The sequence below is a fragment of the Carcharodon carcharias genome, chromosome 6, assembly GCF_017639515.1.
Source record: "Carcharodon carcharias isolate sCarCar2 chromosome 6, sCarCar2.pri, whole genome shotgun sequence".
Classification (NCBI taxonomy): domain Eukaryota; kingdom Metazoa; phylum Chordata; class Chondrichthyes; order Lamniformes; family Lamnidae; genus Carcharodon; species Carcharodon carcharias.
In genome coordinates, this window is record NC_054472.1 from 118,290,525 (window position 1) to 118,303,490 (window position 12,966).

At 40.2% G+C, this 12,966-nt stretch overlaps 1 protein-coding gene across 4 annotated transcripts in view; it reads right to left on the reverse strand.

Moving 5' to 3' along the window:
• trappc9 (trafficking protein particle complex subunit 9) overlaps positions 1–12,966 on the reverse strand; it is a 956,085-nt gene that overhangs the window by 446,416 nt on the left and 496,703 nt on the right. For all 4 annotated transcript variants that reach the window (XM_041189162.1, XM_041189161.1, XM_041189164.1 and 1 more), the window contains one exon: positions 11,485–11,644. In XM_041189162.1, coding sequence (XP_041045096.1) covers positions 11,485–11,644 — 160 coding nt within the window. The remainder of the gene's footprint in view (positions 1–11,484; positions 11,645–12,966) is intronic.

Genomic DNA, 12,966 nt, shown 5'->3' on the forward strand with positions numbered 1-12,966 from the left:
TAATATCTGTAGTAAACAGCAAGGCACCCAACACTGAGCCCTGTGGAATACCACTGAAAACCTTTTTCATTCATGAAAACATCCATCAACTATTACCCTTCGTTTCCTGTCGCTGAGCCAATTTTGAATCCAACTCATCATATTCCCTGTATTACATTAGCATTTACTTTTCTGACCAGTCTGCCATGTGGGACCTTGTCAAATGCCTTACTAAAATCCATGTAGACAACCTCCACCCCTCATCAATCTTCCTTGTTATTTTCTTAAAAAATTCAATTAAATTAGTAAGACATGACCTTCCCCTTACAAAACCATGCTGACTATCTCTGATTAACGGTTACTGTTCCTAAGTAGCAGTTTATCCTGTTTCTCAGAGTTGATTCTAATAATTGTCCCACCACGCAAGTCAGACTGACTGGCCTATAATTATTTGATCTACCCCTTGCATCCTTTTTAAATAATGGTACAACTTTTACAGACATCCCATCCACCAGCTTAACTGTTCAATTCCCTCCAACACCAGTGCACAATGGCACGACTGTGTACCACCTACAAGATGTACTGCAGCAACTTGCCAAGCCTCGTTTGACAGCAGCTTCTAAACCTGCAACCACTACCAACTAGAAGGACAAGGCAGCAGACACATGGGAACACCACCACCTGCAAGTTCCCCTTCAAGCCACACACCGTCACGATTTGGAACAGTATTGCCGTTAGTTCATTGTTGCTGGGTCAAAATCCTGGAACTCCCATCCTAACAGCACTACACCAGATGGATTGCAATGGTTTAAGATTGTGGCTCACCACAATCTTCTCATCTGCAATTAGGGATGGACATCAAATGCTGGCCTTGCCAGTGATGCTCACATCCCATGAAAAAGTAAAAAAGCTCTGATGGGCTATGCTACATAAAAAGATAATTGGTGTATACAACAAAATGATTATTGCATTGTGAAGCTTGCCAGAAAGCCTGCATGCAATGTAAAAAGGCATGGAGATATCCAGCACCAAGGTGGCTTTGCGTAGAGCTTGAAACCCTTTTTTTTTCCTGCATTAAACGATTGGCCAACCACACTTGAGGAACCAACCATGTTGCAGCATCTGATGATCAACATCTCAGCTTTGATAACAGCACAAGCCAACCAACATCGAGTACTACCAAAGCTCAGAATGTTACATACATGGCTTGATACTCTTGTTCAAAGGAGCTCCCAGGCTGTGCAGTCCAGCAATATGTTTAATAAAGTCATAGGATTGCTGAGGCACTATCCCAGAGGGGAACATGCCTGTTGTCCTCTTTCTAAATGACAGAATCCATGTTTGCACCCCTGCTACTCTGCCAGTGCTTTTTTTTGTTGCCTGTTAGCCAACTAGCTGAGACTGCTGCTGTCCATGCTGTGTAGGGCTGTCCACTGTCAGGCCTTCTGGGCTTGAAGCTGCTCAATGTCTTCCTCCAAGGCCATCTGCAATCTCCTCCACTGAAAGTTAATCACCTTCCATCAGCCATGCTGCAGCCACTGGGGTAGACCTGCGTAGGAGCACTATGACAGGCAAAGGCTCATGGTTTAATTTTGTGCGCGCCATAGCATAATTTAATTTACAAATTAGGTTTGGAATGTGTACTTTGTGTTGGCTTTTTTTTTGCATCATGGCCCAGATGATGACATCATGGTCAGTGAGAGGGAAGATAAGAAGTGTGGGGCTGACAGTGAATAGGTAATTGGGACTGTGTTTCCAGTAACACATTTATATGAGTTCTTCATTTGCAGCCTGGACAGAAAGGGGCTATCTATGTTTTAGCCTCCCATCCTCTAATTCCACCTCATGCTCCTGAGCTTCTCACCTGATAGGCGGTTTAAGGGTCTGTTCCCATGTTGGGAAAGTGTACAGCATGCAGCATCCCACCATAGATTTTGAGACCCACCCCTTTAGAGTGGTTCAGATGCAAAAATATTGCTTCAGCAAACCAATGGTCTGTTTTATCGGGTTTCCTGTGGCAACACAGTACTCATGCTATGAACAGGAGTCACAAGGCATATCGTGACAGTTGAAATGCAGCTTGCACAATGGCCTGGTGACATTGACCACTGCCAGGATATCTGCATGATGCACTGCCTATGATCATGTACCATTTCACACTGATGGGGTGGAAGCCTTTTCCATCCTAGTACATGGTAAAGTTGGCATGAGCTGCTGCAAAGCAATTCAGTTGCAGGCAATGTCCTCCTAAACCATTTGGAAGCTTGCAATTCTTGCCCAATCAGCTTGCTTCTCTTTGGCAAGAGAGAATCAAATGAAGTTAACATTCTATGAACAGAGAATCTCAGTGACATCCCTTATGCAGAAGTTCACTGCAAACTGCAAGATTTTGTTAATATCTCCAGCACAATCCTGGAAGGGAGCACATGCATAAAAGATCATAGCCAGTTACATTCACAGCCATTGGCAATGCGGTCCATGGTCTGCTCTGGGATTACTATTCTGAAGCAAGCAACAGCAGGTTGGTAACACAGGTGCATATATTTTAATTCTTTCATTCACAGGCTGTGGGCACCACTGGCAAAGCCAGCATTTATTGCCAAACCATTATTGCCCTTGAGAAGATGCTGGTGAGTTGCCTTCTTGAATACAACTGAGTGGCTTTCTAGGCCATTTCATAGGGCAGTTAAGAATCAACCACATTACTGAAAGTCTGGAATCACAAATGGGCCAGGCCGTGTAAGGACAGCAGATTTCCTTCCCGAAAGGAAATTAGTGAACTAGATGGGTTTTTAGTGACAATCTAGTCATTTCATGGTCACCATTACTGATACTAGTTTTCATTTCAGATTTATTTAACTACTTGAATATAAATTTCCCAACTCCCATAGTAGGATCTGAATTCATGTCTCTGACCATTAGCCCAGGCATCTGGATTACTAGTCTAACAACGTAACCACAATGCTACCAAAGTTGTTAAAAAAATAAATAAAATGTGCATACACATGAACAGCTCATCACATACACAAGAGGACTGTAGTTGAGATGAAATAGAGTGAGGAAGTTCTAATGACAGCTGGACACGGTATTGCAATGTAGTTTACAAAAAACTACCAGAACTATCATAGCTAATGGTGACATCCAAGGAATAGATAGCCATCATATGGCTCTACAGAAATAATTCTATGATTTAATCTTCAGAAGGAATTAAAGGAATATATTTGATGTCATTCCCTATTATATGGGTAGAAACAGCTATCTGGGATACACTTGTATTACAATTTAATAATGTCTTAATCCACAACATAGCAAAGCTTCAATGATTTTTTAAATCATTACCTGATTGGATGCCCTACATTAACTGTCAGTCACCATCAATTGGTGCATTTGCCATGGTAACGACTCTACCACTTGCCAACCAATCAGCACTCTCTTCTCATACAGTATAAATATGTTGTTTCCCGTGACATGGGTATTTTCTTGTGAATCGTCCTGATGAGTGCAAGATGAAAAGTTTAACAAAAAAAATCTTTTCAGCAATACATAACTTATTTGTTATTTTCAAAATCCTTAACATATAATACAAAAGCAAAATATGGCAGTGCTGGAATTCTGTAATAAAAACAGAACATTCTGGAAATGTTCACAAGGTCAGGCAGCTTCCCTGGAGAGAGAGAAACAGAGGCTCTGCTGAAAATTGGTAATACTGTTTCTCTCTCCATGGATGCTGCCTGAACTGCTGAGTTTTGTTCTAAGTGGCTAATAATAATATGTGGGTTTGCTCTGTTTATTTTTGTGTGGCATCCTACATATCCCTCATGTGCGATGATGTTTCCCAAAAAGACCAATGTTGTCATTATTACTTTAGAATCCTGGGAACCAAATTGAATACTAGAATATTCTGTGTCCTGTATATGTTACAGTTAGGATTAATGGATTACAAAGCAAGAAATCAATCAATGGATATGGATGGTTCCTCTGCTTATACAACAAGTGTAATGCAAAATATATTAAAACACATATCTTTAACCAAACATGACATATGCTTTAAAGCATTTATATTAAAAGATTTTAAGCTGTTGTGTTGAGTGAAAGTTGTTTTGCCTGTAATAAAATTCTTGAAGTGTATTAAGTTTTGAACAATAATTTAGGTTTGAGGGTTGTTGCATAAGAAAGTAGTTCTGATTCTCACAGCTCAAAACGCAATTCCAGTTATCAACTGTATAAATATGGTCCTATAGTTAATAGAACAATATAAATATACTATGTCATCCAACAAAGCAATAATTGACATGAAGTTTCTATATGTTGAATATCCGATGATTGTTTAACAGCGCAAATGTTACCAGAAAACAAAAAATGAAATAGTGCATTAGTTACTAACAAATTCTAAATTCGGTATTGTAATTACTGCCTATGTGATGAAAGACTGCCCAAACCACTGTCCCACTGGTTATGACATATATCTTGACTTTTAAGTGTATATGCACCAACGTTGGAAACAAATGATGATGTCAGGTCTGCCTACTGGACAATTATAGACAAAGTAATTCCAATTCATTTCCTATTTTCCTATGACTCTGGGGTATTGCTGAAGATTATTTTGTACATTCCCGATGCAAAAAATAACAGGCAGAGTTGAATTATTTGAAATTACTGTATTGCAAAAAAGATAACTGTACTGCTGAAAGTGTGCACAACAGATCTCATCAAATATGAGAAAAATGTAGCTATTTTATAACTGTTGCGCAATCATTAGAGATGTTCAGTAAAATCTCAATATTACTTTGGCAGGACAGGTGTGATGTTGCAGCTGTGGAATGTTTGGGGTGCTCAAAATCTGTGTGGATGAAAATGAGGTCTGCAAGGTGGATGAGCAGGCTGGCCACAGCACCATGGCACAGGGAGCCATTAGGGCAGAGGAGAGCAAACAGGAATGTCATGGGAGTAGGGGATAGTATAGTCAGAGGGATTCACACCGTTCTCTGCAGCAAAGAGCGAGAGTCCAGGAGACTGTGTTGCCTTCTTAGTGCCAGGGTTCAGGACTTCTGCTCAGGGGCTGGAGAAGTACTTGCAGTGGGAGGGGGAGGATCCAATCGTCGTGGTTCATGTTGGTACAAATGGCATAAGCAGGACAGGGAAGGTGGTCCTGCATAGTCAGTATGAGAAGCTAGAAATCAAATGAAGAAGCAGAGCCTCAAATGTAAAAATCTTTGGATTATTGCCTGAGCCATGTGCAATTTGGCATAGGACAAATAAGATTAGAGAGATGAATGGATGACTCAAAGGCTGGTGTGGGAGAAGTGGGTTCCAGTTCATGGGGCACTGGCACCAGTACAGGGGAAAGTGGGGGCTGTACTGTGGGGGGGGGGCCTACACCTGAATCACGCTGGGGTGTGTGTTCTTGCAGATCGCATAATTAGAGAAGTACAGAGGGCTTTAAACTAAACAGGGGTGGGGGGGATGAGAGGTCAAGTTTGGGTAGGTGTGGCAAATCAAGGGGTAGATTTAAAGCAGCAGACCATAATAGTAATATGGGAAATGAGACTCATATAATAGCAGGAAGGAACAGAGAGATAAAACCCAAGAATTCACCAATAGTCAAGGGCAGATGTTACAAAGATAACAAAAAGACTCAAGTAAAGGCTCTGTATCTGAATGTGCATAACATTCATAACAAAGTAAATTAATTGATCACGACTTTGGAACTCTCTGCCTCCGAAGGCGGGGGTCATTGAATATTTTTAAGGTGGAGATAGATTGATTCTCTTGCCTGACAAGAATCTAAGGTTTCTGGGGGTAGATGGGAACATGGAATTCAAAACACAAACAGATCAGCCATGATCTTATTGAATGATGGAGCAGGCTCGAGGGGCTGAATGGCCTCCTTCTGCTCCTATTTCATATGCTTGCATACTCACAAGAATGTATTGGTGGCCTTCCCTTATGAACTAGCAGTTAATATAAATTATTTAAGTGGAATTAACTTTTATTTTACATTATGTGTCAAATTATGAAGGAACACATCAACAATATACAGATACATATAAAGATATCCTTCCAGAGATCGTATTTTAAGTTTGATAACTTGTCCAAAACAAAATGGGCTTAACTATTGCAACACTACTTGTAGTTAAGCAACAATGTTACCAATACAGGATAGGAAAAAAAGCAGCTCCGGTTATCTAATTTAATTCGGTTTGGACCATGTAATAGGGCATACGTGCAGTAATTTCTATCACAGATATCAATGTCATTTGTGCTGCATGCAGTTGTTCTTTAAAGTTAATTATACTCACTCTGTTCAAAACCTATAAATAGGACCACAGTTGCCATTACAATAAATAGGATGGCTAACCCATTGAAATGTCAGTGTTAATAGATTTTTGTAACACCTGTCAAAATGCAATAGGATTTATCCCCAACACGCTCTTTCATTTCATATCTCAAATAACAGAATTCACATGTTTAATCTTGTGAAGCAACTTAACAGCACTTTGTTTCGACTGCTACATTTGAAATAGAATGTGCTAAGTAACCCTACTGCTTTGGCTTCTGAAACAGACAAAAATGATCAAATACGGTTGCTATATTAGAGATTCAGATTGGGAAAGAGAAACAGAATGGAGCATTGAAGCATGGATTTTGGATCAGTGATTTAGCATCACTTTACATTTTATGTATTTTTAGATAAATAATAATGATGCCACATTTAGTGTTGCAAACTACATTTAAATGAATTAATTACAAGGGCTTAACATTGAACCTTGAATCTAGGTAACAACAGCTTCCATTTATATAATGCCTTTACTGCAGAAAAAAAAATCAAGAAATTTCAGATGAGTAGGGAAATATGAGGACCGAGAAAAACCAAAAGATATTCATTCAGATTTTCCAGTCAGTGACAAACCAAGGTGTACACTGCTGACTGCAATTTAAACTGTGGCTTTAGGGGTTTGTTGTCCCCGGCTGCAGGATGCAGCCATCGGTGAAGAGAGCCACGGCAGGTACTAGCGAAGTGCAGAAGCACCAAGTCCACAAACGTTTGACGTCAGCAGTGGAAAGAAAGTTCCTCAAGGTCCAGCAGACTGCAGTATTGTGCTAAGTGTTTTTTTTAAGTTCTTAGCATTTTTAAAACTATTTTAACCTTCAAAGGCTTTTAACTGCTTTTTTGAGTTTGTATAACCTTTAATGTAATGTAAGTAAACATGGAAAAGTCTGGACGTGAATTAAAATAATACTTAAAATGAATTAATAGGAAAGTACATTTTACAATTTTGTAAGTGTAGCCTGGTAAAATAAGTAACTTTTTTTTTAAGTCTTTCAGTTGCTTTTATATGTTTTTAATTTCAGACAGCAGCTGATAATAGGTTTCATGTGTTCAAAATATACATAGAGAATAATAGGCTCTTGGAATCATTCCAGTTTTTACATGAGTTTAGACTACTGTTTTGAGTTTGGGAAGCTGCTGATATTAGGACTTGTGGATTCAAAATGTTTATACAGAGGATGATGGGTGGGGTGGGAGGTGGATGTGGTGTGAGGTGTGGGTGAAGGGTGATTAAAAGTTCATGCTATTCTGGTGTAAACTTCTGGGCAAGTTCAGGGCATCTAGCCCAAACCTCCAACAGCAGGGTCAATTCCGTGGAGAATCGCAAGCATCCGTAGAGCTGATGGGGCAGCATGTCTCTGCCCAATGGAGGTTTAAAGAGTGCACAAAAGTACTATGCATGTGTGCATGTTGGGACTTGCTCTGGGTCCTGACGCTTAATACTGGCAAATGTCTCAACATTCACCGCTACTCTGATCGGAAGATCTGGGCAAAAAGGAAGGCAGACCAAAAGCATGACCCAAAGAAGAGAGTTTTAAGGAGAGAATGTGATTAGGTAATGCTTAGGCTAGAATCAGCTGGAGACACAACTGTCAATCACGGGGTGAAGGGATGAGGAAAACAACAATGTGTGAATGTCAGAGGGATGAAGTTCTGGGAGTTGTAAGGCTGAAAGAGATAAAAGGGATGCACAAGGCCGTGAAGGGATTTAATCATGAGGATGTGTTTTTTAAATTGCAGACATTGGGTGACCAGGAGCAAATTGTACATTAGGAAAGACAGGAATGATGGGTCGGTGGGACTTAGCATAAGATTGGATACAGGCAATGGAACTAAGGTGAAACGAATGGAATACGGTAAAAATTACGCATGTGGAAGATGGGAGACCAGCAAAAGAGTCAAATATGGAAGTGATAAAGACATAGATAAAAGTTTCAGCAGCCAAGAAGCGGAGAAAAGGAAAAGGCAGACAGTAACAAAAGCGGAAACAGGTAGCCTTTTTGATAAAAGGCTATGGGGTCCAAAACTCAGCTTGGGCACAAATAGGATGCTGAGATTATCAACAGTGTGCTTCAACCTGTGACAGTGGTGGGAGAGGAAAATGGAATTCATAGCAAAGATACAGGGCTTAAGGTGGGGTGAAAGACAATGGTGTAAGTCTTCTCACTGTTTAGCAGCAGTAAATTACAACCAAATTGCAAAATGCTAATTTTAAGGGGATGAGAATAGAATTAGGGAAAATAAACTGGAAAAATGTACTGACAAAGAATTAGAACACCATTGGGAAACATTTAAAACAGTGATCAAGAACATCCTGGAGAAACAAAGAACAAACTAGCTAGGAAATGACACACCATGGATCAGTAAAAAGGAAAAGGGCAACATTGAAGCTTAAGAACCAAGTACATAGACAATGAGGGGATGATTAAAAAAATGACAGGGAGATTTGACTATGAGGAAAGATATATAGGCTGGGATTATTTTCTTTGGAACACAGGATGTTGAGAGGAGATTTAATTGCGATGTATAAAATCATGAGGGGGCTCGATTGAGTAAATAGGAAGGACATCTTTCAGTTAGAGAGGTCGATAACCAGGGGGTTTAAGAATGAAGTAATTGGTAGAAGGATTAGAGGCTACTAAGGACAATTTTTTTCACCGAGGGGGTGGTGGGAGTCTGGAACTCATTGCCCTAAAGGATAGTAGAGAAGTACTTGGATATGCACAGGGCTATGAGCCAAGAGCTGGAAAGTAGGATTAGGCTTTTTTTTTTATTTGTTCATGGGATGTGGGAATCTCTGGCAAGGCCAGCATTTGTTCCCCATCCCCAACTGCTTGGATAGCTCTTTTCCATGATGGGCTGAATGGCATCCTACTTCTGTGACATTAATTTTCTACAAGCGTACTCATCTTATGTCAAGGGTCCTGATGGCAGTGCGGGAAGTGCGTGGCACTTCCACTGGGAGGCAGAGTGGCTCCAATGCCAGCCAATTAGATAATGAAAGATGAGGACCCCAGCCAATCATGAAAAAGGGACAAGCAAGATGTCGCCAGCCATGCCATTGCCTCACAGGGTCAAAGGTCAGGGCATGCAGACAGGCATCCACTCCTTGCCATTCAGCAGCATCAGTCTGGCTGTTTATGAGGAGTTTGTAATCCCTGGATCTGCTGGCACTTACACCAACATTTTGGAGGAGATCGAGAGGTCTTGCAGGGGCTTCATTCTGGCTAGATGCAATGAGGATGACACAGGCTTGTCGGTGCATTGCTCCATTGCCCTTTCCCTGCCTTCAGCGACCTTTGACCCATCCACCATCACCCTTGACCAATTATCATTCACCCTACAGCTTCCCCATAGGTCAGCCGCCCAACACACTGGAACTGCCTCCCCCCCAGCCGTTACCCTCGACCTGCTATCCATCATCATTGAGCATCCCTCTATCACCCATGACCTGCCCTCTGTCGCCCTCGACTCTCAGAATCTCATTACCATTGATCTTCCCTGTGTAACCCTTGATCTCCCCAATCATGTCTGTCAACATTGACCTTCCCTGTGTAGTCCAGCTTTCTCCCTCTCTCCCCTATGAGCCTTTGTAGGACTGCCACCTCCCTCAGTCTGCCAAGCTCCTTGACCCTTTCACAGGTGCCATCTAATCACAATGCACCAAAGTCTGGTTCAACAAAGTTCCCCATACAAGAAAAGCAGCTCCAATGTGGTGCAAATCCACCAGGAAGACTACCGCACCTGCTGCATGCCACCTTTAACTAGTCGTGAATCTGAAGGCAACTGTTTCTCATCCTCTCCATACTTAATTCTATAGGTACAATTTAGCCTGGTGAAGTTGCATTTTAGTGAGTGTGCGTGACATGCTAATCTATTAAAAAGAGATTCCTGCTGCTTGACATCAGGAAGCATGATCTGTCCTCAGTCTGCTGCCCACTTAACATCCAACTTTCATCCCACTATCAGGAAGCTGACAGTTGCCTCTTACTCAATTATGTTCCCCTGCTTGCTTTGTTTCCTGCTCGTGCATGCTTCACAAAATTCCGACCTATGTTTCTGAGTAAAAATAGGTCAAAAGAATTTAAAGATATTTAAGACAGAAAAGAGATGAGAATTGATAAACTAATCAAACTTGGAGAAGATAAAATCTCTCGTCCAGATGAATTGCATCCATGCATATTATAAGACTTTATGGAAGAGATAGTATAAAAAGGGGCACTGTGCCACAGGACTGGTGGACAGCTAATGTAATATGGACTCATGACTAAAGCCATAGGTGATAGTAGCAGAATGTTAGGAAGCTGGCTATAAAACAAAACAGGACGTAAGGTTAAAGTATTTCCGTAGATTGGCAAATGATGGTAAGTGTTGTTCCATAAGGTTTGGTGTTCGGACCAATGTTGTTCACTAGCAAATTTATGTAAATGATTTACTAGAGTGAATGGAAGAGCAGAACTGCAAACAAGATAATGGTGAGAACAGAGTTACAGGATATCAATACAGCCCAGGACTTTGGAAAATAAAAGAAAGACTGGAAATTGAGTTGCAATTGAAAACGATAAAGCGATGCAACATAGTTTTTTTTTAATGCAGTGCATTGGTAGAGATGAAAATAACATTTTTAAAAACATACAGGCTGAGGGGGGTTAAATTAGATTGATGATTTCATATCTGATGCTAGGATGGAGGTAAATGAAACAGCCTGTGCTGGAGAAGAGGAATTTGAAGTTGTTCCTGTTCTGCAGGAGAATCTCAGAAGAGAAAAGAATTACTGGGAGTGGAGAAAAATGTCATGCCAAAGATCAAAATGGCAGTGAAGAGTTAATGCATCTCAGATCTGATTGGCTGCAAGAACAACTAGGAGGGCATGTTTGACCAATCACAGCCCAGATTTAGTGGTGATGTGGTAATATGGAAAAATTTAGTTTTCAAAATGGATGAATGGTCATTTGCTAACTATTTTTTTTCATAGATAGGTTGGCAAGAGCAAAAAGCCATTGATGGATACCCATTATTCTTTAAGTTCCTGACTGCACTTCATAGTGCTCTCATTTAATTATTTAAAATTTCTAACAGCTCAGTATATACAATACACAACCTACTTAGTTGTGTTATTTAAAGAAACCAATGCATCTGTATTACTATTTATTTTTGGCACTGAGAAAGGATATGATCTTCCAGTTGATGTTTAATTTATTGTTGATTTCAACAGCCTGAGCATGACTCCTTTCCTCTTCAATCTCCTTTAGGTTTTCTGTGCATAACATTTTGCATATTTTGCTCGATGCTGGAAGAGTTTCAAAGTTGAACTTGTCAACTTGTATGGCCATCCTGCAAGGTAAAATAAATAAAACTCACTTAGAATACAAAAGCAACATCAACATTTGGAAGACTTGATTGCATGCAGATCTATAACCTTGGGTCTCGAAGCCCTGCATATACATTTCTCAACCTATTAAGCTAGACCACCAGGTGAGTGCTGAATGTTCCAATGTTTACATTCAGTATATATCTTACTCCTGAATCATGATCATAAATTGATCTATCTCGGCTAATTCAGAAGAAACATCAAAAACTGAAGAACACGTTTTTAAAAAAATTACACAGCTCCCAAAAGGCTGAGAGCTTGTCTTGAATACAAGCCTAGGCACGTGAAGATAAAAACATCAAAAATTAGGTATGTCACAAGCTTGTCATAATTTAGAAATGAAATATACCCAATATTCCATCAGTGTTATTGCAAGGGAAAAAGCTAAATATACAAGGGCTTTAATTTTAAAGGGTGATGGGGCATGTGCCCTTGAGAAAATTTGGTGACATTTTTGTGGTCCATTTTCTGGCATTTTGCGGTCTACTCTAAATCTAACTTTTATGCCAAAAGTAAATTCTTCAAGGTTACTCTTTTAAAATATGAAATTGGAGCAGTTGTATCCAATTTCAATATAATTCCTCAGACTGAAAATTTAACTGCAGAAACAGTGCTATTTTGTGAACAGAAAGCATCTGCACTGCACTCGTACAACAATTTCAACTGGCAGCACATTTTACATTGATGAGACAAACAGATTGAACTACTGCATTTATCCCTAACCATGGACTCAAGACAGACCAGAAGTAACAGGAGGATTCCCATTTTGGAGAGTCCTGTGTTACAATCTCCATAGAGACTGATAACTTTTTAAAAAAATTCCGTGACTGACATATAGAAATTACAAAACAAGATTTCAAGTTTTAAGACTTTTACTGTAACAAACCAAAAGCAGCATTGACTAAACATTAATTAGTAGAAAACTAGTACCCTAAATTACAGAATAGATAACCCTTACTAATGTTCTAATGCAACCAATAACTCCTACATGCCAGATATATATACTTTCCAACACGCTCTCCAAAGGATTACAGTCTTTAAAGAACACAGTCTACAGTCATTCCAGTTTCCAGTGGGGTCATGTCTCCCCATTTTTCCAAGTCATAACCTTGAGTGACCATTGAAAGATGCTTCCCCAAGTTTAAGAAATTCCTGAAATGGCTACCAGCAGTAAAGCATACTCGAGCAATTTCTCCTCCTGGCCTTGCCAGGACAAATCTTCCAGAGACTTTACAGTGCCACGGGATGCATCTCTTCGACCAGAGACCATCCTCCCTCCTGCATT